This window comes from Danio aesculapii, chromosome 5, assembly GCF_903798145.1.
Source record: "Danio aesculapii chromosome 5, fDanAes4.1, whole genome shotgun sequence".
Lineage (NCBI taxonomy): Eukaryota > Metazoa > Chordata > Actinopteri > Cypriniformes > Danionidae > Danio > Danio aesculapii.
The window spans coordinates 63,722,878-63,750,446 of record NC_079439.1 but is presented as its reverse complement, the minus strand read 5'-3'; the positions used below and the strand labels follow the sequence as shown (position 1 = coordinate 63,750,446).

The 27,569-nt window shown below is 36.4% G+C and overlaps 2 protein-coding genes across 2 annotated transcripts in view; one reads left to right on the top strand and one right to left on the bottom strand.

Moving 5' to 3' along the window:
* The window catches only part of zswim7 (zinc finger, SWIM-type containing 7), a 220,649-nt gene that overhangs the window by 104,714 nt on the left and 88,366 nt on the right, over positions 1-27,569 (bottom strand). The window lies entirely within an intron of this gene.
* specc1 (sperm antigen with calponin homology and coiled-coil domains 1) overlaps positions 1-27,569 on the top strand; it is a 205,140-nt gene that overhangs the window by 173,350 nt on the left and 4,221 nt on the right. Inside the window, exon 14 of the mRNA XM_056458667.1 lies at positions 18,911-18,970. Within this exon, the coding sequence (XP_056314642.1) occupies positions 18,911-18,970 (60 nt within the window). The remainder of the gene's footprint in view (positions 1-18,910; positions 18,971-27,569) is intronic.

Here is a 27,569-nt window from a genome sequence, read left to right as displayed (position 1 = left end):
TGGCTGACACTGAATTGCACCTCTCAAAAAATGTAAGTACACATCGCAGCGTCACATAGCGCTAGCTCTGTGATTGGTTAGCTTGGTATCACTGATGAGTGTGGGACCGAGACCCACGCAATCTCGTTGGAGTGACTGTTTACAAGTGTCGAGTCCTGTGAAGGAGCTCCAGGTGGAAAGTTTTGTTTTGTGTTCACCATATGATTAAAGTTGTTGCACGTTCGCCAGTTCCCACCTCTGAATGAGCGAGTTTGAGCCACTTGTACATTAAAGTAGAGTTCAGAAAAAACAAAACACCAGCAAAGAAACGACACAAACATGAAAACCTGCTGCCAGCTAGTGTTTCAGATGTGTTATTGCAGAGCAACACAAACAGCACGCAGAACTATAAATGCACGGCTATGCGCAAGGCAGGCTCTGTGGGTCACGCCAATCACTTGACACACAAGTGTAAACCAGCCTTAAGGGCGTACTCACACTAGTCACAGTTCCCTTGAACTGTGGCAGAGTGTAATTGTCCCCCCTTCCGTCTCCCCCAACGGCCTACACTCACGCTGCATTTTGCCTTATAAACGGGAGCATGCTTACATCAATAATGAGACTGTTCAGTTTTACAGGAAGAAAAGCGCTCTCGTTCAGTACAGTAGACATTGCTTTAGTTATATCCTTTTAGTCGTTTGGGATGCAGTGACACACAGTCAAATATTTTGCGGAACAGATCCACCACTGGTTCGGATAGCATAGTGCGAGTGCACCCTAACAGAACAATGAACATGATGCACATAAACCATCGGCACAGTGAAAAACTACTGTCACAGACGTCTATATGAAAAAACTATTAATAAGCCAACCACGCGGAGAGGATAACTTGCAGCTTCGCTTTCTCCGACAAGTGCTACGGAGATCACACGGTGCATCAGTGTTTTCATAGCGAAAGCTTGAAGATGTTTTCCAGACTGAAAGAGAAAGTTGTTCTTTTACAGAAGCAGGTATTACATTAGTTTTACTCTCTCCTTTTCAAATTAGTTTATGCATAATTTAATAATTTATTATTATTGAATATTTCAAATGATTTAAGATGATCTCTTCCTAAGTGTATCACACTGATGCTTATACTAAGTAATATTAATTATTCACCTTCATAACCATGTTCAACTCCTGTCTCTATCCTACTATATAATTAGCCATTTTATAATCAGTTTTTTATGCCAGTGGCCAGTCCCCTGGAGCAGAGGGCCTAATTTAATGAGTCTTCTTTAGTTCGTATTATTGTTTTTTTTTTTTTTTTTGTTGTTGTTTGTTTGTTTTTAAAATAGCAATTTAGTTATGGCAGAAAATATATTATTTTGCAGAGAAACGTGCAGCATTTAGGAAAAAAATGAAAGGGTTCTTCAGCTTACATTTGTTTCTAATAATTTTGTTAAATCGTTGACTAAATCGTATTGTGAAATTAGTATCGTGAATCGTATCGAATCGTGAGTCAGAGGAATTGTTACATCGACAATGCTTTTCATACACAGTTTTTAATTTTACTTAACACAAATACAATTTGGCATTTTAATACAAGCCATCAGATATATAAATTGCACCTTTAAATTTTACCTGCTCAGTGAAAGATGCTTCTTGAATGCATCAAACTAAACTCAAATACGATGACAGGAGCGTTCAGAACAAACACACTAAATTACATAATAGTCCACTTGCTTTTTGAGCGCTGTTGAGCAAGTTTTTAAACACTTAGGCCCAATCCCAATTCAACCCAATTCTAAATAGAGATTTTCTAGGACCACACCCGAAACCAAGGGGGAAGAAATTTTCCCAGAATACACCATCTACAACAGCAGCATGGCTGCACACGGAATACATTCATAAAAGTGTTCATGTTTTGCCATCATGCTTTAAAAAAAACACTTAAATAAAAAAAAAAAACTCTAAATTTCACTATCTATAATCCATAATAATACCTCCTGTACAGCAGTTTCCACAACATACTTTCATATCTGTCACTCGATGACACTGGAATCCCCTGTCAGAAAAGTCTAGTGGCTGGGAATGACCTTTTACAATATCTGCTATAATGTTAATGTTGTTTTCTTCTGTTTACATAGATGAATATGGCCATGGTGTAAATGTACAGTACAGTTACGATCTAATTGCCACATTATATCGTTATGATAACATGACATATGCCTTTATTTCCAGAAGATAAATACGAAAAAAGAACACAACTGGAATAACTACAGCAGTCACGATCGTCTGATCTCATATGAAGACATTGCGATGACATGATGATGTGTGCAGGTGCTGTAGTGCTATCCCATTTCTTAGAGGTACATTTTAAAGCCCTTCCCCTTCACACTCTGTTTCAAGAACGAAGGGGAAGGGGAAGAGGTAAAAAATAGAATTGGGCCTTACTGATGGCCATTGTTATCATGCACTCAACAGTAATGACTGTGATTGTCTCTAATGGTCAGCGCTGTTCACCAAGCAGTGACATACACATTGAAGAATGCCTGCGTCTATTAGCTTATCCGTCATGGCTGTCCATATCTGCTCATAGATTGATCATCTTATAGATGTGATGAAGAAAACTTGTGCCAGGATCCACAAGTATCAGTATAACAGCCGAGAGTGGACAGGAAATGTTACCACACGGACACACCAGCAGGTCAAAGGGTCCAGAGTGAGAGAGAGAGAGAGTTTCAGCTTCCATTTCCTCCCTAAGAATGAAACAGGGCCTCTACTTCACTTCAGTGTCAGCAAAATATGGTGCCTGCAAACTCTCAAGCAGTGAATTGGGCATAGTTATCTGCTTTTTAAGTAGTTGGAGTGTTTTAATTGCCTCACTTTGTAAAGTATGCTACTCTGGTCCATGACATATCATATATTTAATGTATTACTGAACTGATACTAATCATTTATGATCAAGTATTGCAATTGTTTTGAATCGAAAAAACAAGTAACACTCCTGTAGTACACTTAATCCATATATATATATACAGTGGTCCCTCGCTGTAATGCAGTTCACCTTTCAGGACACAAAGCCGTCATGTAAATAGCAAATGCACCATGGCTCAATGCAACTAAATCTTAAAGGGAATGGCAGATCAGACTTTGATTGTTTTAATGCATGTTTTGCTCAAAACACACCCATAATTCATTAAGAGAATAAGCACAACCCCGTTAGACCATGCGCCATGGTGTAAAGCATATTTTTCCATCCTTAAAATAGCAAAAGTGGATTCAGTCATGCCCTTAATGCTTTTGCACCATGCGCTTTAGACTTTGCGCCTAGATCATTAAAATAAAGCCCATTATGTGTTTGCATGTAAATGACATCAGCATATCTAACAGCTCATAGCAACATGTGTTAGCTACCATTTCACAAATATTTTGAGCATATTTGTGAGTCAGTTGATCAACATTGGGATTACAAATGATAAACGAAGGCTCCGGCAACTGTCACTAGTAGTAATCACAGTAAGCTAATTTATTTAGAATTGTGGTCAACATTGACGAACTACTGTACATGTGCAGTAAACTATTTTATTGCACACCTTCCATCAATCAGAATCAAGATTGTCAACAGACCATGGAATAGTCGGCGTCAGTGGTGTAGTGGTTAGTGCGACGATACATGCACTCTGGTGCTCACGGCGACCCGAGTTCGATTCCTGCCTCATGGTCCTATGCCGATCCTTCCCCTCTCTCTGGTCCCCATTCTTTCCTGTCAATAATCTCTACTGTCCTATACAATAAATGTAAAAACCCTGAAAAAAATGTTATTTAAAAAGAACTGACCATGGAATAAAAATCTGACCACTCTAATCTATATTCCATTTACTTATTATTACCATATATAGCTTTGGATGAAAGCTTCTTCCAAATAATTAAATGTAAATGTCATTCTGAAATAAAATGAGGGTTGACTATATCAATTTAACTAAAACAAGGAAATGAATAAATTAGTGAAAAGGAAATCTTAAATTGTGTCCATGATAACTTTTTTTATGAGAAATATATGTGGTGCTCTATAATATTTTTTGTCGTCTACACTTAAAAAACAACAAAAAAACATCTGCTCTGTTTCCACCCAAACACAAAGTTATCTGAATTTGACAAGACATCAGACAGAAGTCACTATTTAATGCACTAGAGATGTCCATAGAGATTGTGTGCTCCACTTATTTAAAAGCCTGTCTCTCGTATGGCTATTAAGTCACTGCATGTCATGGCTTTGGTAAAAACAACCATCAATGCTGGAGAGGATGTGGACTCTTCACTGAAAGGCCCGTCCTTGTGTTGACAGTTCTACTCCAATATCTGTGTGTGTGTGCGCGCATTTACTGTCTCCCAGCAGGCAATTAGATGTACATGATCGTGTGTCAGACGCTTATGAAAGTCTATATACACACTTAATCCCTCAATAACAAGTGTGCAAGCACCCACTGTTTCAGTGTGCAAGCACCCGCTGTGCTTTAATAGTCTTTAAACCAATGACTCAAACCCATAAACCTACAATTACGCAGTCTAAAGCTTGTATTTATAGAGGAAGTGGCATTTTCTGTGCTACTAGACTATTTGTGCTCAACGTTACAAGAGTACGCTTCAGGGCTTGGCAAAAAAAATTTAAATAAATAAATAAATATATATATATATATATATATATATATATATATATATATATATATATTGATTAGTCATTTTTTAAGTATGGTCAATTCAATATCGTTTCTCAAAACCCAAGAATCTAACTTTTATTTGTATTTACAGTTAAAGTCAAAATCATGTGCACTTTTAATTATTTAAAAAAAAAACATTTCCCAAGTGCTGTTAATGGAGAAAATGTTTTCTTTTTTCGCCATAATATTTTACTAGTTATTTTGTACGATTTTCTGCAGTTATTCAGCTTAATATGTCTTAATAAAGTCATAACTATGTTAATTATGTTAAATAGGCAGGTTATGGGAAGTTATTGGAAATATATAAAAAATAAATAAATAAATAAAAAATCTTAAGCAGGCTAATAATTTTGACCTTAAAAGTAAAAAAATAATAAATAAATAAACTGCTTTTAATAAAAAAAAAACTGAACTGAAAAAAGACTTCCACCAGAAGAAAAAGTACAATAGTAAATACTGTGAAAATTTCCTTGCTATTTTAAACATCACTTGGGAAATATTACTTATAACTTGAACTGTATTTCTTATATTATTGAATGTCTCTAATTGACATGGATCTAATTATTAGTCTTCTCCAATAAATGTCCCACTCTTCCTTACCTTGCTCGATATTACAATGAAGAGTTTAACAAGGCCAACACAGGTGCTGGACCCTTGACATTAACAGCACCTTTAACCTGTTAGCCTGCACTCACTTTTAAGGATTTACACCTACCTAAATTTAAATAGTAACAGTTCTTGACCCCAGTGAGCTACAAACATAAATTAGGTATCATTGGAAAGAGGACACTTTGAGTTTTACTATCCATCTAGAAAGTTTCATGCTAAAAAAGATGAAAATGTATACATTATGAAGTAATGAGAAAGAAATTTGTATTGTGTTCAATATTTGTTTTTTCATATACAAACACAGGAAAACAATGTAATGACCAAAATATATATATACATTGAAAGCCAAGTCAAGGAGCTGATATTCCAAATTCTTTTTTCTTCTTTTTTCTAACTATTAAAAATAACGTACAGTATGAGTGATTTATTTGAGCACCAAAAATACATTGTTTCAAATGAGTCCAGTGAATATGCAATAAAAGTCTTACTAGAATAGTTTTTGTCCACTCACTCACTGGCAGAAACTGGTTCAAATGGGCATGTTGTAATGGTGGAATAAAAGGCAGATTTCGTAATACATTATTAGGCTACCGAGGTGGGGTTTGTTGATTGTTTAATACACTGTATCATCTTCAAAGTGCTCATTTACTTAAAAAGTAAGTAAACCCAATGCCTTAATTTTTAATTAAATGAACAATGGTGCATAATTATGAAAATGAAGCTTAATAAACTTAAGTTACAATGCGTTTGTTCACTTTTAAAAAATCAACTCGCTTTTAAGGTAATGTGTTTACTCACTTTTTTAAGTCAACTGATTGTTTTAAAAAACAACAGGTTTACTAATTTTACGTAACGTCTTTTTTGTCGCCTATCCAAGTTTTAGGAACAACAAATAATAACTTGACTTCTAGTTGATCGTTTGGTATCAGAAGTGGCTTATATGAAAGGCAAAGGCCTCTAGATTACGCTTATTTTACCAAAATAAAATATGATCATGCCTTGATTTTTAATTATTTAATTAGGACAGTAAGGTCTGACTTTGCTTAGACAAAAGTCTTGTGACTTAACAGAAATAATGGGCTGGCCCATCCTGGAGCACCATGACCTTCTTTGCTTTCTGGAACTTTAATGTTGAGGCTGAAGTATGAGAAGGAGCACTATCCTGCTGAAGAATTTGCCCTTTTCTTGTGGTTTGTAATGTAATGGGCAGCACAAATGTCCTGAGACCTGAGGCTGTTGATGTTGCCATTCACTCTACAGATCTCTCTCATGCCCCCATACTGAATGTGACCCCAAACCATGATTTTTCCTTCACCGAACTTGACTGATTTCTATGAGAATCTTGAGTCCATGTGGGTTCCAGTAGGTCTTCTGCTGTATTTGTGATGATTGAGATGCAGTTCAACAGATGATTCATCTGAAAAACTTTTCACTTTTCCAAATCAACCTGAAGTCAAGTTATTATTTGTTGCTCTTACAAATGGGATCCACTACAAGCCTTTTGTCAGGTAGTGTATGTGCAATGGCTTTTGAAAACAAATCTTAAATTTGTTTTTGTAATTTACCATTTGTAAACTGATGTTCACCACATTCAGTTTTGGAATCGAGAATTTAAGGTTAGTGAATCGAAATCGAACCAAGAGATCTGAATCGATAACCAGCACTTGTACGCTTGCTTTCTATTTCCACAGCAGAAGCCCGAAATACCGTTATTATTGTTATTATTAGCCCTCCTGTGAATTTTCCCAAATCATGTTTAACTGTGCAAGGAATTTTTCACAGTATTTTCTATAATATTTTTTCTTCTGGAGAAAGTCTGATTTGTTTTATTTTGACTAGAAGAAAAGCAGTTTACCTTAAAACATTAAGGTCAATATTATTAGCCCCATTAATTAATATTTTTTCGATTGTCTACAGAACAAACCATCGTTATACAATGACCCAATTACCCTAATTTGCCTAATTAAGCCCTAATTAGGCCTTTAAACGTCACTTTAAGCTGAATACTAGTATCTTGAAAAATATCTAGTCAAATATTATTTACTGTCATTAGGGCAAAGATAAAAGAAATCAGTTATTAGAAATGAGTTATTAAAATTATTATGTTTAGAAATCTGTTGAAAAAATATATTTCCGTTAAACAGAAATTAGGGGAAAATATGGAGGGGGGGCTAATAATTCTTCTTAATAAGACCTCAATTGTACATCCAGCTTTTTTAATGTACAGTAAGCTACATCGGTGACCTAATATTGTCAAAGCAATGGAAAACTACCAGCCCGCGTTCTCTCTCATCCACTTTGAGCATCGGTCTTTTGAAGAGAGCAAGGGTGATTTCCTGTCACTGGATGCTGTGTTTGCTTTTTGAAGCCGGCTCTCAGTGTACTGATGGAGACTGCTGTTTTTATAACATTTATACCCCTTCCTCTGGCTCTTTCTTTCTGCTCTGATGACATTATCCGCCCAACCCGACCTCCCCCATCCTTGCGCATTCAGACCGTCCAGGATGTGAGTCCGTGCTTCTCTGCCTCGCTCCCAGCATTCCTGCACCGCAAACACACAAACACACCCACCGTCATCAGGCCCCATAAACTACTGAGTGTTTGCTTGTCTGTGTGTGTGTATGTGTGAATATTCACGGTCTCGGGGCCACCTGTGCTGTACGGAACAGGACAGGCATGTGAGGAATGTCAGGCTGCATGATCGTGCAAGTCTCTTGCCAGCGAAAGATAATAGAAAAATCAAATCAATGGAAGTGTGAAAATGCTATAAGAAAGCACTTGAAGCTGGTTGATTTACATTGTATTATACACTCACCGGCCACTTAATTAGGTACACCTTACTAGTACGGGTTGGACCCTGCTTTTGCCTTCAGAACTGCCTTAAGACTTTGTGGTATAGATTCAACAAGGGACTGGAAATATTCCTCAGCTTTGCAATATTCTGGTCCATGTTGACATGATAGCATCACGCAGTTGCTGCAGATTTGTCGGCTGCACATCCATGAGGTATATCTCCCCTTCTACCACACCCCAAAAGGTTCTCTATTGGATTGAGATATGGTGACTGTGGAGGCCATTTAAGTACAGTGAACTAGCTGTCATGTTCAAGAAACCAGTCTGAGATGATTCGGGCTCTATGACATGGCGCATTATCCTGCTAGAAGTAGCCATCAGAAGATGGGTACACTGTGGTCATAAGTGGGATGGACATGGTCAGCAACAATACTCAGGTAGACTGTGGCGTTGACACGATGCTTAATTGGTACTTATGTGCCCAAAGTGTGCCAAGAAAATACCCCCCACACCATTACACCACCACCAGCCTGAAACATTGACACAAGGCAGGATGGATCCATTCTTTCATGTTGTTGACACCAAATTCTGACCCTACCATCTGAATGATGCAGCAGAAATCGAGACTCAGACCAGGCAGCATTTTTCCAATCTTCTATAGTCCAATTTGAATTGTAGCCTCAGTTTCCTGTTCTTAGCTGACAGGAGTGGCACCCGGTGTGGTCTTTTGCTGCTGTAGCTCATCCGCCTCAAGGTTGGACGTGTTGTGTGTTCAGAGATGCTCTTCTGCAGACCTCAGTTGTAGCGAGTGGTTATTTGAGTTACTGTTGCCTTTCTATCAGCTGGAACCAGTCAGGCCATTCTCCTCTGACCTCTGTCATCAACAAGACATTTGCGCCCACAGAAATGCTGCTCACTGGATATTTTTTCTTTTTCGGACTATTCTCTGGAATCCCTACAGATTTTTGTGCGTGAAAATCCCAATAGATCAGCAGTTTCTGAAATATGTTCAAAGTCACTTAAATCACCTCTTTCTTCTCCAATCTGACGCTCAGTTTAAACTGCAGCAGATCGTCCTGATCATGTCTACATGCCTAAATGCATTGAGTTGCTGCCATGTGATTGGCTGATTAGAAATTTGTGTTAATGAGCAGTTGAACAGGTGTACCTAATAAAGTCGCTGGTGAAGGTAAATCAGTGAAATCCTCTTTTATTCTTTCTCCAGAAGAAAAAATATTATAGGAAATACAGCTGAAAATTACTTGCATTGTTAAACAAAATTTGGGAAATATATGAAAGAAAAAAAAAAAATCATCACAGGAGGGCTAATAATTTTGACTTCAACTGTACATGTATACTCCATGTGCACGATCCCATTTGAAAGTGACCTTTCATGCAGAACTAAAAATCTATCATCATTTATTGACCGTCATATCATTCCAAACCCATATGGCTTAACTGAACACAAAAGAGGTACATGCTTTAATTATCATACGACAAAGAGCTGCCACGATTCAGAAAGTATATAAAGGTGGCTGGCATGAAAAGTGCCTATGTGTTCGTCTAGCGTCTCTGATGCCATATGATAGCATTGTGTGAGGATCAGACCATCATTATTTACTGATATTGTTTAATTCACTTTGACAACGTGACACATGACAACGTTCAACAGATCAGTGATGTCTCATGAATATGTGGAACTAAGCACAAATGAGTGATTGGTTCAATAAATATGGATGAATGATTAGATATTTAAGTTTTTAATACAAGTCTATCATATGTATTCAAGGCTACACTAGGTTACAATTACACACTAGGTGCAATAATTCACCCCCCAAAACGAAACAAAAAATACATCGTCATCATTTACTCAGCTTTAAGTGATTCCAAAGCTTTTTAAATGGACTTTTCCCTGTTATGGATGTCAATGTGTATCGGTTTCCAACATTCTTCAAAATATCAAAGAATAAAAATTCAGAAGACCACTTGAGGGAGATTAAAAAGTCAATTTACAAAGATTTCACAATGAACTATTCATTTAATAGGGGATAATAAAACAATGTTTAGCTTAGTATGCTACCAAATTATTACATTTTATGAGAAAAACAACATATTTCTACTTTAAACGAGCATAATTTGAGTGTTTGAAATAACTCTTCCGTGAGTTGATGTGTCTTCGCACGGAATGTGGCAGAAATTATATAGTAATGGGTGAAGAACTGTGACAAAACATATTTTGTTGGAGTCGTGTGTTGATTCCCTTCAACATTTCTATCTGTATTTTTTTACAACAAGATGAATAGCTATACAGTATGTTATTCTTTGTATAAGGGATTTTCAGGGAAGTCGTAATATCACATTACTGTAAGTGCACTCTTTATTTTTAAAGGGGTAGTTCGCCCAAAAATGAAAATGTTCTCACCGTTTACTCTCCCTAAAGTAGTTATAAACCTTTATGAGTTTCTTCATCCTGTTGAACACAAAAGAAGATATTTTGAACAATGTTGTAACCACTGACATCCATAATACTAAAAAAAAAACATACAGTACTATGGAAATCAATGGTTACAGCTTGGGTCAAAATATTTTTACTTTGCATTCAACAGAGAGTCAAACATGTTTGGAAGTAAAGAATAAATGTTGACAGAATTTTCATTTTTGGGTGAACTATCCATAAAGTCAGCGTGAACCGGAAGATTCCGAGACTTATTTCTGTATGTTGATGTTCTTCCAACTGAAACAGAATATTGAGTAGGGGCTCATCATTCCCTTCACACTTCCCCTATTGTACATAAACACTAGACATTCACAGACATACACCAGACTTTCAACCCAGGCTCATTCTGATCACGTACCTCTATATACATTTCTGGAGAGCCCCAAATACATCCCAGGAGCTATGTTTTTTTTGCAGCTTTTGTTTTTGTGAATCCATTAGAGGCGGCTGTGTAATCTACCAGAGGTCGATGTCTTCAACCGACAGTGTTTTAAAAGCAATCCAGAAAAAGAAAAGCGCTCACAGCAGCCTGATTTCTACCACGTTTTCAGATTTTACCACATTCTCATCCTGTTATTTACTTGTTTGTTTTATTTTTTGGCTTTTGCTTTTGTCTTGCCTGCTTTTTAAAACCGTTCTTTGCCGGACTCAAACCCTGTCGTCACAGCCAACGTCTTAAATCCTCCAATGTGCACGACGAGACACTGGACAAACTGGTAACAATGGAAAAGCCGTCCACAGGGATGTAAGCGGTCAGATGGTAAGCGTTAAAATCAACAGCGTCATACCACCCCATAGCGCTTGTTTGAAAGATGAAATGTACCCATACGTTTCTCTGGCTACATAATTCACAATCTCCAGAAATGTGTATGGGGATACGTATTCAGAATGAGCATATGTTGCAGTTTTTAGGCTGGACACCTCAAACACACCTGATCAGAAATGTCACTCAGTCTTTGCATAGCAGAGATGGTGGAATTATTGGTATGGGTTGTGTCATACTGTCCCTCTGTGGGTGACGTCCCCACTGAAACCCTTCTGACCGGTTGTAGAAACAGCTAATGAACTTTCTCCTCTCTTCAACTTGGCCTCAACGGCCCAGAGCTGCTTTCGGGGTCTCCTTTTAAATCTAACATCTGAATCTGAATCAAAAGATATTTGTGAAGTGTTGGGACTCTGAGGGCCCAGTAGGGGCTGAGCCCAAGAGCGCCGCCACTGGCCCTTTGCCCTGTTCCCAAACTCGGAGCTTTCACAAACATTCATACAAAGAAGAATGACTGCACTGGGACATGCAGGAAGTGGCAGGAAGTCCAGCGAAGGACAATAAGACAACAGTCTAGAGTGTGTGAGGTCCACCTCAACATTTTCATAGTTATAATAACAGTTCTCTTCAGTCCACGTCTGGCATTTTCTGTCACACACCATTTCTCTCAAAATAAATGTGCTGCTGTCTGTTTTACTGGGCTGCAGTGTTCAGGTAGTGTGATTGGTCCTGATGGATTCTGCAGACTTGACTCATTTTCTGGACTGCTTTGTGGAAAATTCTGTGCATTGGATGCAAACACGCTAAATGAAGCTAAGATTACACTAAATTAAGGAGACCACTCAACTCAAAAGGTGCTTATGAAGCATCACTGACAATAAGAGGACATGGCAGCAACTTCCCTAAAATCCACAACCAAAAAGAGTGTTTAAATGGTGGCATGGCTAACCACTACGTCAATAATGGCAATTCTTGGGGCAAGCCATGTTCACAACACATTAAAGGATCATTTAAGGAACTTCTAAAACCTCAAGCCCTATTCTGATCTTAAATGTTTCTCAAGGGGACTTTTAAGGGATTTTTACCATTTACAGTAAATGCTGATTGTATAGCCATCTGATTCAAGTATTTTTTTCACAGACTTCCACAGAGTGTAAAAATCTTGATGGTTCTGTAGGTCTCATCTATCAAATCTGATTTTAATTTTGTATTTTCTATTGGATTTAAGTCAGGTGATTGGCTAGGCCATTCTACAGCTTGATTTTTTTTCTCTGAAATTTGAGAGTTTTCTTGGCTGTTTTGGATCATTGTCTCGCTAAAATGTCCACACTGGTTTCATCTTCATCATCCTGCTAATGTAGATGTTGAACTAAAGCAGCTAATATTAATTTACACTAATGAAGGGCAGAGGGTTGCTGATGAACTACTGAGAGTTTTCAGCTACTGTCTGGGCTTTCACTGACTTTCTACACCTTCCTTTCTTCATGTGTTCAATACTTTTTCCCTGTGTCATTTCATTTTATTACACACAACTTCATTTGTAAACAAATTAGATTTGTTTCTTTGCATATGTGGGTTTCATTGGTTGCTATCAACATCTGGTGAAAAATTAAAGTCAACAGCACCTTTAGAAATATGTTTTTTGAGAGATTTGGTGACATGTTCAATACATATTTTCCCCAATGTAAGTCTAATTTGCATCTCTTTATGGAAACATAGCTAGTGTCACACTGGCCAGAAACCCTTTCAAAACCAAGATAAATATATCCAGTACTTTATTCAATAGCATCTTCAAAACTGCTCCAGTGAACAATCACCCAAATCAATCACTGATTCACTTGAATCATTGATTCTCCTGTGGCTAACGCAAATCAATATCTATGTGACTGTTACCTGTGTGCCTTTTGAAAACATTCGGCCAGTTATTACCAGTGTCCTTTGCTGTGTGTGTGTGTGTGTGTGTGTGCGTGTGTAGAATTAATCAAAGCGTGAATGAGTCTCCGATTACAGGATCGAGATCAATATCTTGACAACAATCACTAGCCGGTTGTTTGTGCTCTTCTTTTTCATAAAGAAAGTAAACATGATGAAACAATGTGTACACATGGCCTCAAAGCAAACAGACGTCCCGGTTTGCATTTAGGGTGTCATTAAATGATTTTCTCTCTCTCTCTGCTTGTAGAATATAGACGTGACGAACTTCAGCAGCAGCTGGAGCGACGGCCTAGCGTTCTGCGCTCTCTTACACACGTATCTGCCTGCACACATCCCCTACCAGGAGCTCATCAGCCAAGACAAGGTACACAAGTATTTGTTACACTGCTTTTAGTAGGTCATCACCCTTTATTTAGTCCCTGACTCATTTAGCAATCAAACATAGCGTGTTAGCAGTCAATGTGTCCCCCTCCGCTGACCTGCCAGTGTAATGAATTACGTGCTTCTATGGATTAGCCTTGACAGAATACATAAACACACGACACACAGAGAGGTGTAGATACAACGTACATTACAAATAAACGCCTGCCTGTGTGTTTATTCAGTCACCCACACACCCACATGTACACGCAAAGTGCCGCGGTCTTCGGTTCTGCATGACAAATTGCAGCCATACGTATAATAGTGATTACAGAAGGAGATGGCGCATTACGCCTCTGAATTATTCACAAAGCCTCTTTGGGCGTGTTTTGAATGTCAAGGCTACTGAAAGGCTTCGCGTGTGGCAGCTTCATCATACTACAGAGCATCACCAGACAATTCACATGTCTTTAGACTAGGGCTGCCAATCCATTTAAAAATGTAAAAGTATACATCTAGATTCATTTAAAATCATGTAATATATGGTGTTGAAATGAAGAAATGCATTACAATTCATTGAGCACTGTATGTGCACTTATACAGCATGCACAAAAATATATATTTGAAATGGTAAAAAACGTGTTTGTAAAACTGTTGTAATAAAAACGTGCATTAATCCAACATTTAATAATATTTTCAGAATGATTCTGAGACACTGAAGTAGCGTAATGAAAAAAGCTTTAAACATAAGAATGAATAATATTTTAAACATGAAAAACAATTCTTTTAAATCAAAATAATATTTAAGCCGTTTATATATATATATATATATATATATATATATATATATATATATATATATATATATATATATATATATATATGAAGTCTTATTATTTATTTATTTATTTATTTATTTTTTATTTTTTAAATATTTCCTAAATGATGTTTAACAAAGCAAGGAAATTTTCACAGTATGTCTGATAATATTTTGTCTTCTGGAGAAAGTCTTATGTGTTTTATTTTGGCTAGAATAAAAGCAGATTTTAATTTTTTAAAAGCCATTTTAAGGTCAATATTATTAGCCCCTTTCAGCTGTATTTTTTTCGATAGTCTACAGAACAAACCATCGTTATACAATAACTTGCCTAATTACTCTAACCTGCCTAGTTAACCTAATTAACCTAGTTAAGCCTTTAAATGCCACTTCAAGCTGTATAGAAGTGTCTTGAAAAATATCTGGTCAAATATTATTTACTGTCATCATGGCAAAGACAAAATAAATCAGTGATTAGAAATGAGTTATTAAAACTATTATGTTTAGAAATGTGTTGAAAAATCTTCTCTCCGTTAAACCGGAAATTGGGGAAAGAAATAAACAGGGGGGCTAATAATTCTGACTTCAACTGAATATATGCCCAAATACCCGATGATGATCCGGTGAGGTTAAATGGGTCATAATTTCAATTTATGCCTGGGAATAAAAATGTAGCGATCTTTCCAGCGTGCTGCGTTTGTTTGGGGGTATGTACTTTCTAGCCTTTCTACGCTGTCCTTTGTTTTTGGGCGTGTGGGCAGCTTTCATTGGAAGAGCCGGCTTGATGCCCGCTCTGCCAGGAGAATTCTGTAGATCACTTTTGTTTTCAAAATGAGTTTGAAAGTTCCCTTTCCGAGCTTTATGCAGGTATGTCTCTCTCTCATGTATTAATGTAGTCAAGCAGCGCGTACACTGAAAAAAAGTGTTGCATGCAAAACTGTTACAAACAATTTACTTGTGTTAAATTTAAACAAACAAATTTAACTTAGTAATGCTCAACTTAATTTGTTTGTTTAAATTCAGCCCAAATAAATTGTTTACAACCACTTAACGTAAAAAAATTGAGTAAATCCAAGGAATCATCTTGAATAATTTTTTTCAGTGATGGACTCTTAGGCGTGGTCACATTAAAACTAATGAGCTCAGACTGAAAAATTAGACAGTGTTGGTTTCATACTGATTATTTGATCAAACATTATTTGTTTTCAACATGCACTTGCTGCATTTAAAAGTAGACACTTCGAGCTTTCTATAGATATATGTTTCATGTCTGTGTGTTTTGTTTTCGTGGAGTTTAAGTGCATTTTATTGACGCGTTTCTAAAAACAGTTTGCAGAGAGAGAAAAAAAAGAATGTCTACAGTATTTATTATCCTTATTTTGCAAAAGCACACACTCTTCTTGTTATTGTGAGTGTACATAAAGTAGACACCTAACAGTTTTGATTGATGTATTGCTCTTATCTGTACGATCTATCAGAAGAAGACGTGTATACCTCAAAACGTGTATACGTGGTCTTTGACCCCTGGGGGTTACAGAAACAGATTATCTAGCTTTATTATCTATTATTTATAACTTTTTGACTTTTTGTCAAGCGTCATTGATTACACTGAGGTAGTTTTGGTCACTTACTAATGTCTAGTGCTCTCCTGTTAGTGCAATGAAAGTACCAACTGATTGGACATGGTGCTCGCGCTGCAGAGCCACTTGGGTGAAGCTCACCTCAAATGAGGGGAAGCTTGAACTCCAGCTCCTCCTTTTATAAGCTTTTTCAATGCGTACACTAGAGATGTGCGGATGAGTTGAAAAGTCACCCGAATCCACGACTTCATACTAATCATCCACCCACCCTCACACATTCTTTTATCTGATATATATATATATATATATATATATATATATATATATATATATATATATATATATATATATATATATATATATATATATACTGTATATCTGTACCCAACCCACACCCGATCGTCACTTTAATAATTCAAATTCTTTGTTTTAAGCATGATGACAGGTCAGCGTGGATTGTTCGTTATTAACAGCAGATTCATTGAGCTAATCTAAATTAATCTTAAACTAAGGTTTTCCATGTGTATGTTTGGCCTGAAGATAGTATGTCAAACTTGCTGTACTTTGGTACACTGTAAAAAATGTTGGGTTCCACACAATCACTTTGTGTTGGAAGAAAATGACGGAATTAAGTTAGCTTATTAATTTATCGTCACTTTAATAATTTAAATTCTTTGTTTTAAGCATGATGATAAGTCAATGTGGATCGTTCGTTATTAACAGCAGGTTCACTGAGCTAATCTGCGCATCTCTTATAAAATAATACGCTTTTCCTTACCAGCAGCAGCCTGTTGTTTTGCCCTGTCACAAACTGTTTGGTGATGGGGTATGATAGCATCAGCATCGACTGCACCATATTTGGCACCGATGTTTATTAGTCTTTGGGCCACTTGGCGGAATCCCTTGTCAGAGACAACTCCACTTAACTTCCAGTGGTGTTTTTTTGCTGTCCTGATGAATGGAAGAACCTAAAGTGCTCGTCTGACTTTGACCTGACTGGCCTTTCGATTTAGCACACACGTTTTACATTTGAGGTACCAGTCATATACAGCCGTTGCATATTACATACCCAGCACTTGTTTCATCCTCGTTAATTAAGCACTTCGCTAAAACGCTCCCACATGGCACTTTTCTTTCCTTCCTTTTGTTTTATTTTTCATTTTCCCTTTTTAAGTTTCTCTCAGATCTGAGCTCCTTGCTGGAGCTCAGCTTTGCCCAAGTGGCTCTGCAGTGAGTACCACTTAACTGATTCATCTTTTTAGCCTTTTCAGTGTTGTACAGTTTACTTTAATGGTAACTGGTAGGGTCTTGAACAATGTTGATGTGTCAGCTGTCTGTGGACATTTTTTTGTTGACAGGCTTGCGCTGCTGCACTCATTCAGTATTCTTTGACAAACGCAGTTGGTTGACGCTCTCGGCACTCGCATGTTTGCTAAAATTTGCAAATATACACTACCTGACAAAAGTCTTGTCGTGGATCCCAGTTGTAAAAGCAACAAGTAATAACTTGACTTCTAGTTGATCATTTGGAAAAGTGGCAGAAGGCAGATTTTTCAGATGAATCATCTGTTGAACTGCATCTCAATCATCACAAATACTGCAGAAGACCTATTGGAACCCGCATGGACCCAAGATTCTCACAGAAGTCAGTCAAGTTTGTTAAAGGAAAAATCATGGTTTAGGGTAACATTCAGTATGGGGGTGTGTGAGAGATCTGCAGAGTGGATGGCAACATCAACAGCCTGAGGGATCAAGACATTTGTGCTGCCCATGAGAGGGCACCACAGGAGAGGGCAAATTCTTCAGCAGTAACAGCGCTCCTTCTCATACTTCAGCCTCCACATCAAAGTTCCAGAAAGCAAAGAAGGCCAATGTGCTCCAGGATGGTCATCCAGTCACCAGACATGAACATTATTGAGCTTGTCTGGGGTAAGATGGAGAAGGAGGCATTTAAGATGAATCCAAAGAATCTTGATGAACTCAGAGTCCTGCAAGAACGCTTTCTTTGCCATTCCAGATGACTTTATTAATAAGTTATTTGAGTCATTGCAGAGATGTATAGATGCAGTCGTCCACGCTTATGCGAGTCATACACAATATTCATTATTTTTCCACTGCACCATGACTTATACTGTACTGTCAGTATATACTATATACTATAAGCATATAGTATATACTATACTACTTACAATACTGTGCATTATTTCTGTTAGGTGACAAGACTTTTGTATTTTTGGTAAAACAAGCGTAATCTAGAGGCCTTCGCCTTTCATATTAGCCACTTCTGATACCAAATGATCAACTAGAAGTTATTATTTGATGTTCCTAAAATGTGGATAGGCGACAAGACTCTTGTCAGGTTGTGTATGTTTGGCCTGAAGATAGTATGTCAAACTTGCTGTACTTTGGTACACTAAAAAATGCTTTGTGTTGGAAGAACATGACAGAATTAAGTTAGCTTATTAGTTTTTACAAATTTCAGCAGAATGAACATAAAACGATTAAGTTGTCCACCCCCCCCAACCAAAAAAAAAAACTCAGTTTTTATTGTTGCAGCTCATTTTAAATAAGTAGTTTGAACAAACAGCAATCACACTTTGAGCGTAGAAGCACAATTCATTACTGCAATAAGTGAACACAACTTTCCACCATTTTACTGGCATTCACTGTACCCTCTTTATACAATAATATGGCTGTGATGACTGCAAGAAGTTGGGGTCAAACCTTTTCAAGTGACTAATTTATTTAAGAAACATGAATATTTTAAAATTGTTTTACATTTCAGATTAATCACACATGTTAATGTTGACAGCTCTAGTTTAGACACCTTTTTTACACTACTGTGATTAAAATAGTGATGTTCTTTCCTTATAGGGGCGAAATCTAACCCTGGCTTTTCAAGCAGCCGAAAGCATTGGTATCAAACCCTCTCTGGTGAGTTTAATCAACTGACATGGTTTGCATTTCACCTAAAACTGATAACCCTCCCACAAATAAAAACTAAAATCTCACAAAAATGTAAGAAAGATAGATAATATTTTGAAGGATGTTGGTAACCAAGTTTTGGTTCTTCTGAATGCTTGTTGTACAGACTAAACATGCAGTAAAATTCAATGAAAAGAGTTTAGTTACCAACATTCTTTACTGTTATGGAACAGGTCTGAAAAGACATTAGTAATCAATGACAGAATTTTTGGGATGGACTATCCCTTTATGGCCAATTTTACTAAACAGCAAATTAGCATAATCGCACAATCCCATAAAAGCTTTGACAAGACAGTAAAGTTCTGTAGGTGCTGTAATGATAATGCATGAATTAAAGCAGACAGAAACAGCAGCTTATTCCCATAATGACCAAACCAATCTACCTTTAACTGCGCAAATTAGGTGGCAAAAAGGAGAGTCGATAATGATCGGGTGCAGGTAATCTAATAACAACACAGACGCAAAATGGGTCAAGATATAACAAGATTTTGGGTGTTAAATAAGGACACAAGTACTTGTATGTGTGCAGTAGGCAGTTTACATGTGGGTAAACCACACTGCATGATTTATTTAAATACTCTCCTCTCATATATTTAATGTCTAAAGGTAAACCTTTGCCAAACTCATATGCAGCAAAGTTAAATGTAAATGATTAAAGTTTTGTTAAATACCAGAAAGTAGAAGTATTTTCTGTTTAAAAATAAAATACAAAACTATTGTCTATCACTATCAAAACTATCATCCTCACAATTTGTTAATCAATATTTATATTTTGCATGTGTTTATTTCATCATGAAGTTTATTCACTATTAATATTCATGTCTGTCCCAAATAAATGAGCTTATAAAACCATTTCTTGGAAATTTTAAACTTACCTAAGCAATATGACTACTATGTAGATATCACAGAACATTATTAAATCAATGCAACTAAACTCAATTATTAAATCAATGGCACCTTAAAAAATAAATTAAACTATATATATATATATATATATATATATATATATATATATATATATATATATATATATATATATATATATATATATATATATATATATATATATATAATGCTGATCTTAAACTGTATTGGAGCTTATTGGCCTTATTCTGCAATGCAGAAGTGCGCTCGTTTTTGTGATTGCTTTAGAACTTCCGATTCAGCTGCCTATGGGGGAAATATCTAGGAATAATTTACAGCAGAAAACAGTCAAACTACTTTGCTCTTCAAACAAGTGTGTTCATGACTACACATAAAAAGTAGAACAACACAAAACAAATATCCATTTGCAACATCAAGCAGCATAACAAGCTGTTTTAACGTCTAGAGATTAATGGAAGTGAATGAGACCTGAAGTCTGAAGCTAAAAGGATTCCAATGGCTGCACCCACTCATATCAAAAGAATAAGGTCAATAGGTTACCTGGTACTAACACCTAACAAAACATTATTTTTGATTTCCCTGGGACTTTAAGGAGACCTTTGCCTAATTATTTACTATAGCACATACTGATTTCCCATGACAGACACTTCAAACTGTGATACTGTGTACAGTAAGTGAGAGACATGTTCATGGACCAGAAGTGAGTGTTTGCTTTTGCGTTTTAAGAGTTTCTGTATGGCAAAATTCCTGTCTATGTATGGACTTATATTTGTGCTAATACAAACAAACAGACTTACAGTAATATAAATGAGCATAACTTTCCTAGAAAACATTCGAATACACCACTGAACAGAAAGAAAAGCACTCTGAAAATGATATGAACTCAGTCACAAAAATGTTGAATTCTCTGCCAGTATACTTTATCCTTTGTTAACAATTTAAATGCGACTCAACAGGTTTTGCTAGTGCTTTGCTGTTAATTCCACCGCATGAGATGTTTGTGACAAAATAGCAAACAAAAATTTGCAGTCATTGATATGAAGTTATGTTCATTTGATATATTTTTGATTATATTTAATTTTATCAAGGAGCTTTAAAGAATGGTAGCGCTAACAGTGTGAATTACTTGAGTTTTTGTCAGAGACTTAAGACACATTGATTAAAAAAGAAGCCACAAATGAAAGTATCCGCCACATAAAACATATACCAGAGTAACTGGTGGTTCATTTCACTGTGGCTACCACTGATCAATCAGGAACTAAGCTGAAGGAAAGTGAGTCACAAAAAAATTGTTCAAATGACTGAACTTACTAAAGATGCCGCAGAATATTTACAGGAAAACAAATTTGATGATCTTATGGAAATATTTTTGTATCTGGTTTAAACAGATAAATTCTTCCATCATTTACTCACTGTAGTGATGCGTGGGTCGTCTCATAACCCATAAAGAAATCGTCACTTTATTTGCGGGGTGGGTTGGGGCAGGTCATTAAAAATAAAATAAAAAAGCCCATGAATGTTTCTCCTTCGCAGTTGGAAAACATTCAGCTGAGAGTACACATCCTTCAGTATTGGATTACGAAGATATACTTTATATGCACGCACCTCTGAATGTCTTAAATAAATGGATGTTTATCTTATTAAGATGTGTCACTAGTTTAAGTGCACACACACATCACTGTCATTTATATAAAATGACAGAATGGACCTTATTACAGTAAAGGAGAAAACAATATATCTTATTTTTTAAAGCATTAGTTGGTAAATTACCACCGTATATATCAAATTTGTTGGAGTACTTTTCAAATACTTATAAAACCAGATCAACAGATATATTCTTATTTAAGATGGAATTTTTTTCACACAGAGTTAGGTCGATCTGCATTCTCCAAGTATGCTCCATATATATGCAGAGCTTAATTTTTGCCAGAACAAGCCAGATCCGGAACCTCTGAAATCTGATCCGGCACCTCATTTTACCGATCCCCCTTCTCACACGCCAATGGAAAAAACCTACCCCGAAAACCCCCTTTCTCCCCCAAAATATTTTTAAGACTTTAAATTTAGAACAGGGCACATGTTTTACAATGGATTATGGTTTATACTAATTTTGTGTGTGTATGTGTGTTGTTATTTTTTGTAACTCTGTCCTGTGCTGCCTGTCTTGACTTGGACTCCCTGGTAGAGGAGATATTGTATCTCAATGGGACATTCCTGGTTAAATGACTAAATGATTAAATAAATAAATAAAATAAATAAATAAATAAATAAATGTGTGTTGCGTGCAATTCTGTATAGCCTCATACAGAATTATTTGTCATATTTTATTAAGTTTTTTGATAAGGTTACAACAGACCCTTTTCACATTTCCGGGTTTCTCAGTAGCAGAAGTCGTCATTGTTGGGAAAGAGCAGTGAACTGGAGAATAAAACAAATAATTTTTTTTACAGTCTTATTTGCTCAAATAATAAAAGAAAAACTCCATGATGATGTTATAGAGACTTTCAGAAAAAGGAAAAATAAATTGTGTGAGACCGATGACGGCAGCCAGACAAGAGAATAACATCAAATTTACTGTCCTGTCCCATAGACGCTGCATTAGTAATACTGTATGTTTTTTTTGTAAGTTGAAGCAAAGATGATATAATGCATATATAAATACATATAAATGTTATAACTGGCTTGTGAAATGGGTCCATACGAAGCCCTAGTACATTGCAAAGTAACTTTCATGATCTCCCCAAACCTATGGCATCATGTAACAAGTCACGAAAGCGCCAAGCAGCTTCCAATGCCAGCCACAAAAACTGAGGAATAAAAGTGAAGTTAAACCACGATGTGCGGGAGAAACTGAGGTCAGGAATTTACATCATTAAAAGAAAAAGTTCAGGCTGCTAAATCTAACGTTTGGAACATGGTTTGGAGCCGATATTCAGACATAGTTGTAAAAATAGATACAGTGTTGTGGGGCAGGCTGGGACGGGTCAAATAATTTCATAAATGCGGGACCCGCTGGTTGGGAAAAAAACTGACCCGCGCATCACTATTAGTCCCCCTTGACTTGATCGAAATTAGCTTGAGTTATGTTCTACTGATCACATAAGAATATATTTTGAAGAATGTTGGAAACCGGTAACCATTAACGTCCATAGTAGAAAAAACAAATACTATAGATGTTAATAGTTACAAGTTTCCAACAATCTTCAAAATATCTTCTTTAAAGAAAAAAGCTCAAAGGTTTAGCGCAAATGAAGGGTGCGTAAACAGGTAGAATATCTTCTTTATTTCTTTAACTGACAAAGTCTTGATTTCCATTCTGATCTTTTATCTGTCAGACACCACCGTGCAAAAATATCATTGTGTTTGGTTTACATTACACTATTCTGTGCTGTACTTTGATGCTCATTTTTAATTAACATCCTAGGTGAATGTGTGCACTTTTATTTCCTTCATTTGTGCTGTGAATTTAATGTACTGTATTTACTGAATGAATAATATGAGACGACAGCTTATATTTCAGGACTGTGGGCTGTGGCTGCTGTTTAAATGCATTGCATCTCATTGCATCTCAGAGCATATTTTGTTAGCCGCTAAACTATTTAATTACAGACCAGAGGGTGTGTTTGACCAATGTTTTTATGACTTTGCTACTGAAATGTACACAATATTTGGACTTGACATCTCTCAGCAGGTTGTGTTTGTCCCTTTCAGCATGATATTACATACAACAAAGCACCACAAGCATTATAGCCCTCGATCTGTATCTGAATGACTGTGTATGGGCTAATATTCACATTTGTGATGTTTGTGAGGAAAAAAACAAATGTAGAGCAAGAAATAGTGCAGAGTGCATAAAACAGATTAATCAAAAGCAGATCTAATATAATATAATATAATATAATATAATATAATATAATATAATATAATATAATATAATATAATAGCACTGTATTATCTTTCTAAAGCATAACAGAAGTAGAAATCATAGTCTGATTATTTCATGAGCATATAAAATGATGTATCAAAAAACCATTGTTAAATATTGCTAACAAAAGAAGCCACTTAAATGATATATTTGTTGCGTGTAATTGTGAATTATACTAAAATACATTTCAGTTGCTACAATAGACTGAATTTACAAGCAATTTCTGAGCTTTTTCGTTTACAAGACACTCAATTTAACATGGAAATTTAGGATTTAAAATTAAAATCATAGGATTTTCAGGTTTTTATCTTTAGGAAATTTTAAAAAATCATTTTACAGTCATCAACTATCAAAAAGTTCAGAACTTGTTGATAATTTGGCCACTGAAAAATGTATATATCAACTAATATATTGAACTTCATAGGGTTAAAGTTGTTCTATGTCAATATGGCTTGGAACTATACTACATAATATACCATACTAGCAATTATATCCAGCATAATAATCAAGAAACTTTGCTGCTGTACCATGGCTGCAGCAGGCGCAATGATAGGTAACTGTTATAGATAACTGGGAATAGGGGTGAAACAGATCACGGTTGATCTGTGATTTGTACATATCACAACCTATGGGTTGGAACACACATGACCTGCGGATTAATACTTTTTTTTTACTTTGCTAAATTTGTAACGACCGCAGAGAGATCGCCTCTCACATCATTTAAATCACATGTATGGAAGCATTTAGGCTTTTCTGTAAAATATAATGATGATGGAAGAAGTTGTGGTGGGTTATATGGGATGTGGTGGGTTTCTTAGGTTATTAAAGGGGTTTTCTGTCACTAATTGTTTAGCCTGCATTAATGCATTCAGTTTAAGCTGCACGATTAATCATTAAAAGATCGGGATCTCAACACCCACGCAACAAATGATAAAAGATGGTGATTTGCATATGTTTATTAATCCTTTGAATCGCTGCATTCAAATCTGTGTTTGAAAAATGCAAAAATCAAGAAAGAGATTCAGTCTTTAGTTTACAAACTGTCAAATAACACAGAAGTACTGTGATAATAGTGTATAGTTTAAATAAAACCACTGATGTTTATGGTAAAGATTAAAATCACCGTCATATGGATTTAACTTGATGCTCAAAAATGTAATTTATAGGCAGCAATTACATTATTTAACCAATAGGTGGCGACAACCAGCCATCAAAAATATGCCTCAGAATAATTCTTCAAAAATAATACATCTAGCAATGAGTGAGTAACTGAATCATTTATTGAAAATGAGACTAAAAATAAATATTGGTTGTACAAATTATGATGGTAGATTTATACATTTAGAATTATCAGCAACAGCAGTAGTAACAGTGAATTTTTTACAGTACTGATTATTTTACTATTTATTTTTATTCAACTGATTATTTCTTCAATTTATTTTTAATAAAATTACAGGTTCTAAGATCTGTTTATTAAAACCAAAAGTCTCTTGGAGTACTGTTCTTGTAATAAATGGAAAGCAAATCACATTTATCTCCTCTCCTTTTTGGCTGATGCGAAAAAAGTTCTGATCCATGCCTAAAATATCCATAATGTGATCAGAACCGTAAAATTTGTAATGCGTTACACCACTAGCTGGGAATTATTTTCAGGTGCTGCATAATATTATTGTGATTGCAGCAGCCATGGTTCTGTACGACAGCAAAGTTCCTTGATTATTACGCCGAACTGAGAGCATAGACATATCGGCCTAGAAAATGTCAACTTTTCATTTTCTGTCGGTCTTAGTTTACAATGTAACTACAGAAGAGTCAAGCTTAAAGTTAGAAAATTATCTTATTTGAACTTTGAGTATGATGCTAATGGTCTAATCCAATTCAATGATTTATGCTAAGCTAAGCTAAAAGTGCTCTTGCCAGACCTAAAAAAACCAATCGACTGAATAGCTTGAAAATAGTCAAACTACTGTTTAACTCTAGAGGAGCTGTAAAATGAGCTTATTTCCCAAAAATAAGTGGAGTGTTTCTTTAAGAACGAGAGTGGTGAGAAAGAGACGTGTTCGGAAAAACAGGAGAATGAGTGCAAATGCCTCAGTGCCCTCTAGGGTCTCTTAAAAATGACCTGTAAATGTTTAATGATTCTCCGGCTTCCTGCAAACCCACAGATACTACGACAGGAAAATGCCACAGCCTGGTGTTCACTTACACAATATACTGTAGACTTAAGGAGGAAACGGCCACATGAATATAAAAGCAGTTAGTCAACATTACCAAGTGCTTGTTTTCACAGAGATGACACAACCACAAAACTTGGACGGATGAACTGCTACTTTAAGTCTGTGGCCTATAATATAACAGAGCCTCTCAGGATTTTCTGTCTACATAGATGGAATACAACTCTAGATGTGTTGGATGTCATTAACTGCCTGTGTGTGTGTGTGTGTGTGTGTGTGTGTGTGTGTGTGTGTTGCATGTGACTCCTGCACATGTGATAACTGGTAATCTCAAACTGATTGTAATGTTGTCCAACAACAGTCATTCCCACTATCCCATCACAAAAACTCTTAACAGATGGCTGGAAAATCCCAAAGCCAGATGATTTGCTCTTTCTTAGGGAAGAACTGAATAGTTTCTGAATGTCACAACCTGGTGCTTTGTGAAATATATTTCTCCACATTTGTCCTGTTAGTTTTATGTAAGGGATAATGTACATCCAGCTGGTTGTTTCTCACAGAAGAAAGTCAGACGTGCTTTTCAGTTTTGGTTTATAAGACTGAATGATTTCACTCTGTGAAAACAACCAGCTGGATGTACATTATCCCATTTACTACATGGCTACTCATCTAAACAATTAGACATAAAACATTGATGTGAGCTGTATGAATTTACTACTAATTAAACACACACTTACCGGCCACTTTATTAGGTACACCTCTCCAACCGCTCATTAACACAAATTTCTAACCAGCCAATCACATGGCAGCAGCTCAATGCATTTAGGCATGTAGACAGTCAGGACGAACTGCTGCAGTTCAAACAGAGCATCAAAATGGGGAAGAAAGGTGATTTAAGTGACTTTGAATGTGGCATGGTAGTTGGTGCCAGACGGGCTGATCTGAGTATTTCAGAAACTGCTGATTTACTGGGATTTTCACGCACAACCATCTCTAGGGTTTACAGAGAATAGTCCAAAAATTAGAAAATATCCAGTGAGCGGCAGTGCTGTGGGCACAAATCAAGGCCCATTAGTACCAATTAAGTATCGTGTCAATGCCACAGCCTACTATAGTATAATACTATAGTATTTTTGCGACCATGTCCATCCCTATATGACCACAGTGTACCCATCTTCTAATGGCTACTTCCAGCGGGATAACGCGCCATGCCAAAGCGCGATTCATCTCAGACTGGTTGCTTAAACATGACAAGGAGTTCACTGTACTCAAATGGCCTCCACAGTCCCCAGAACTCAATCCAATAGAGCACTTTGGGATGTGGTGGAATGGGAGATTTGCAACATGGATGTGCAGCCGACAAATCTGCCTCAACTACATGACGCTATCATGTTAACACGGACCAAAATCTCCTAGGAATAGTTCCTGTACCTTGTTGAATCTATGCCATGTAGGATTAAAGCAGTTCTGAAGGCAAAAGGGACTCCAACCCGGGATTAGTAAGGTGTACCTAATAAAGTGGCTGGTGAGTGTAGTTAGCAAAAATATTTTTATAGGGTTAGTT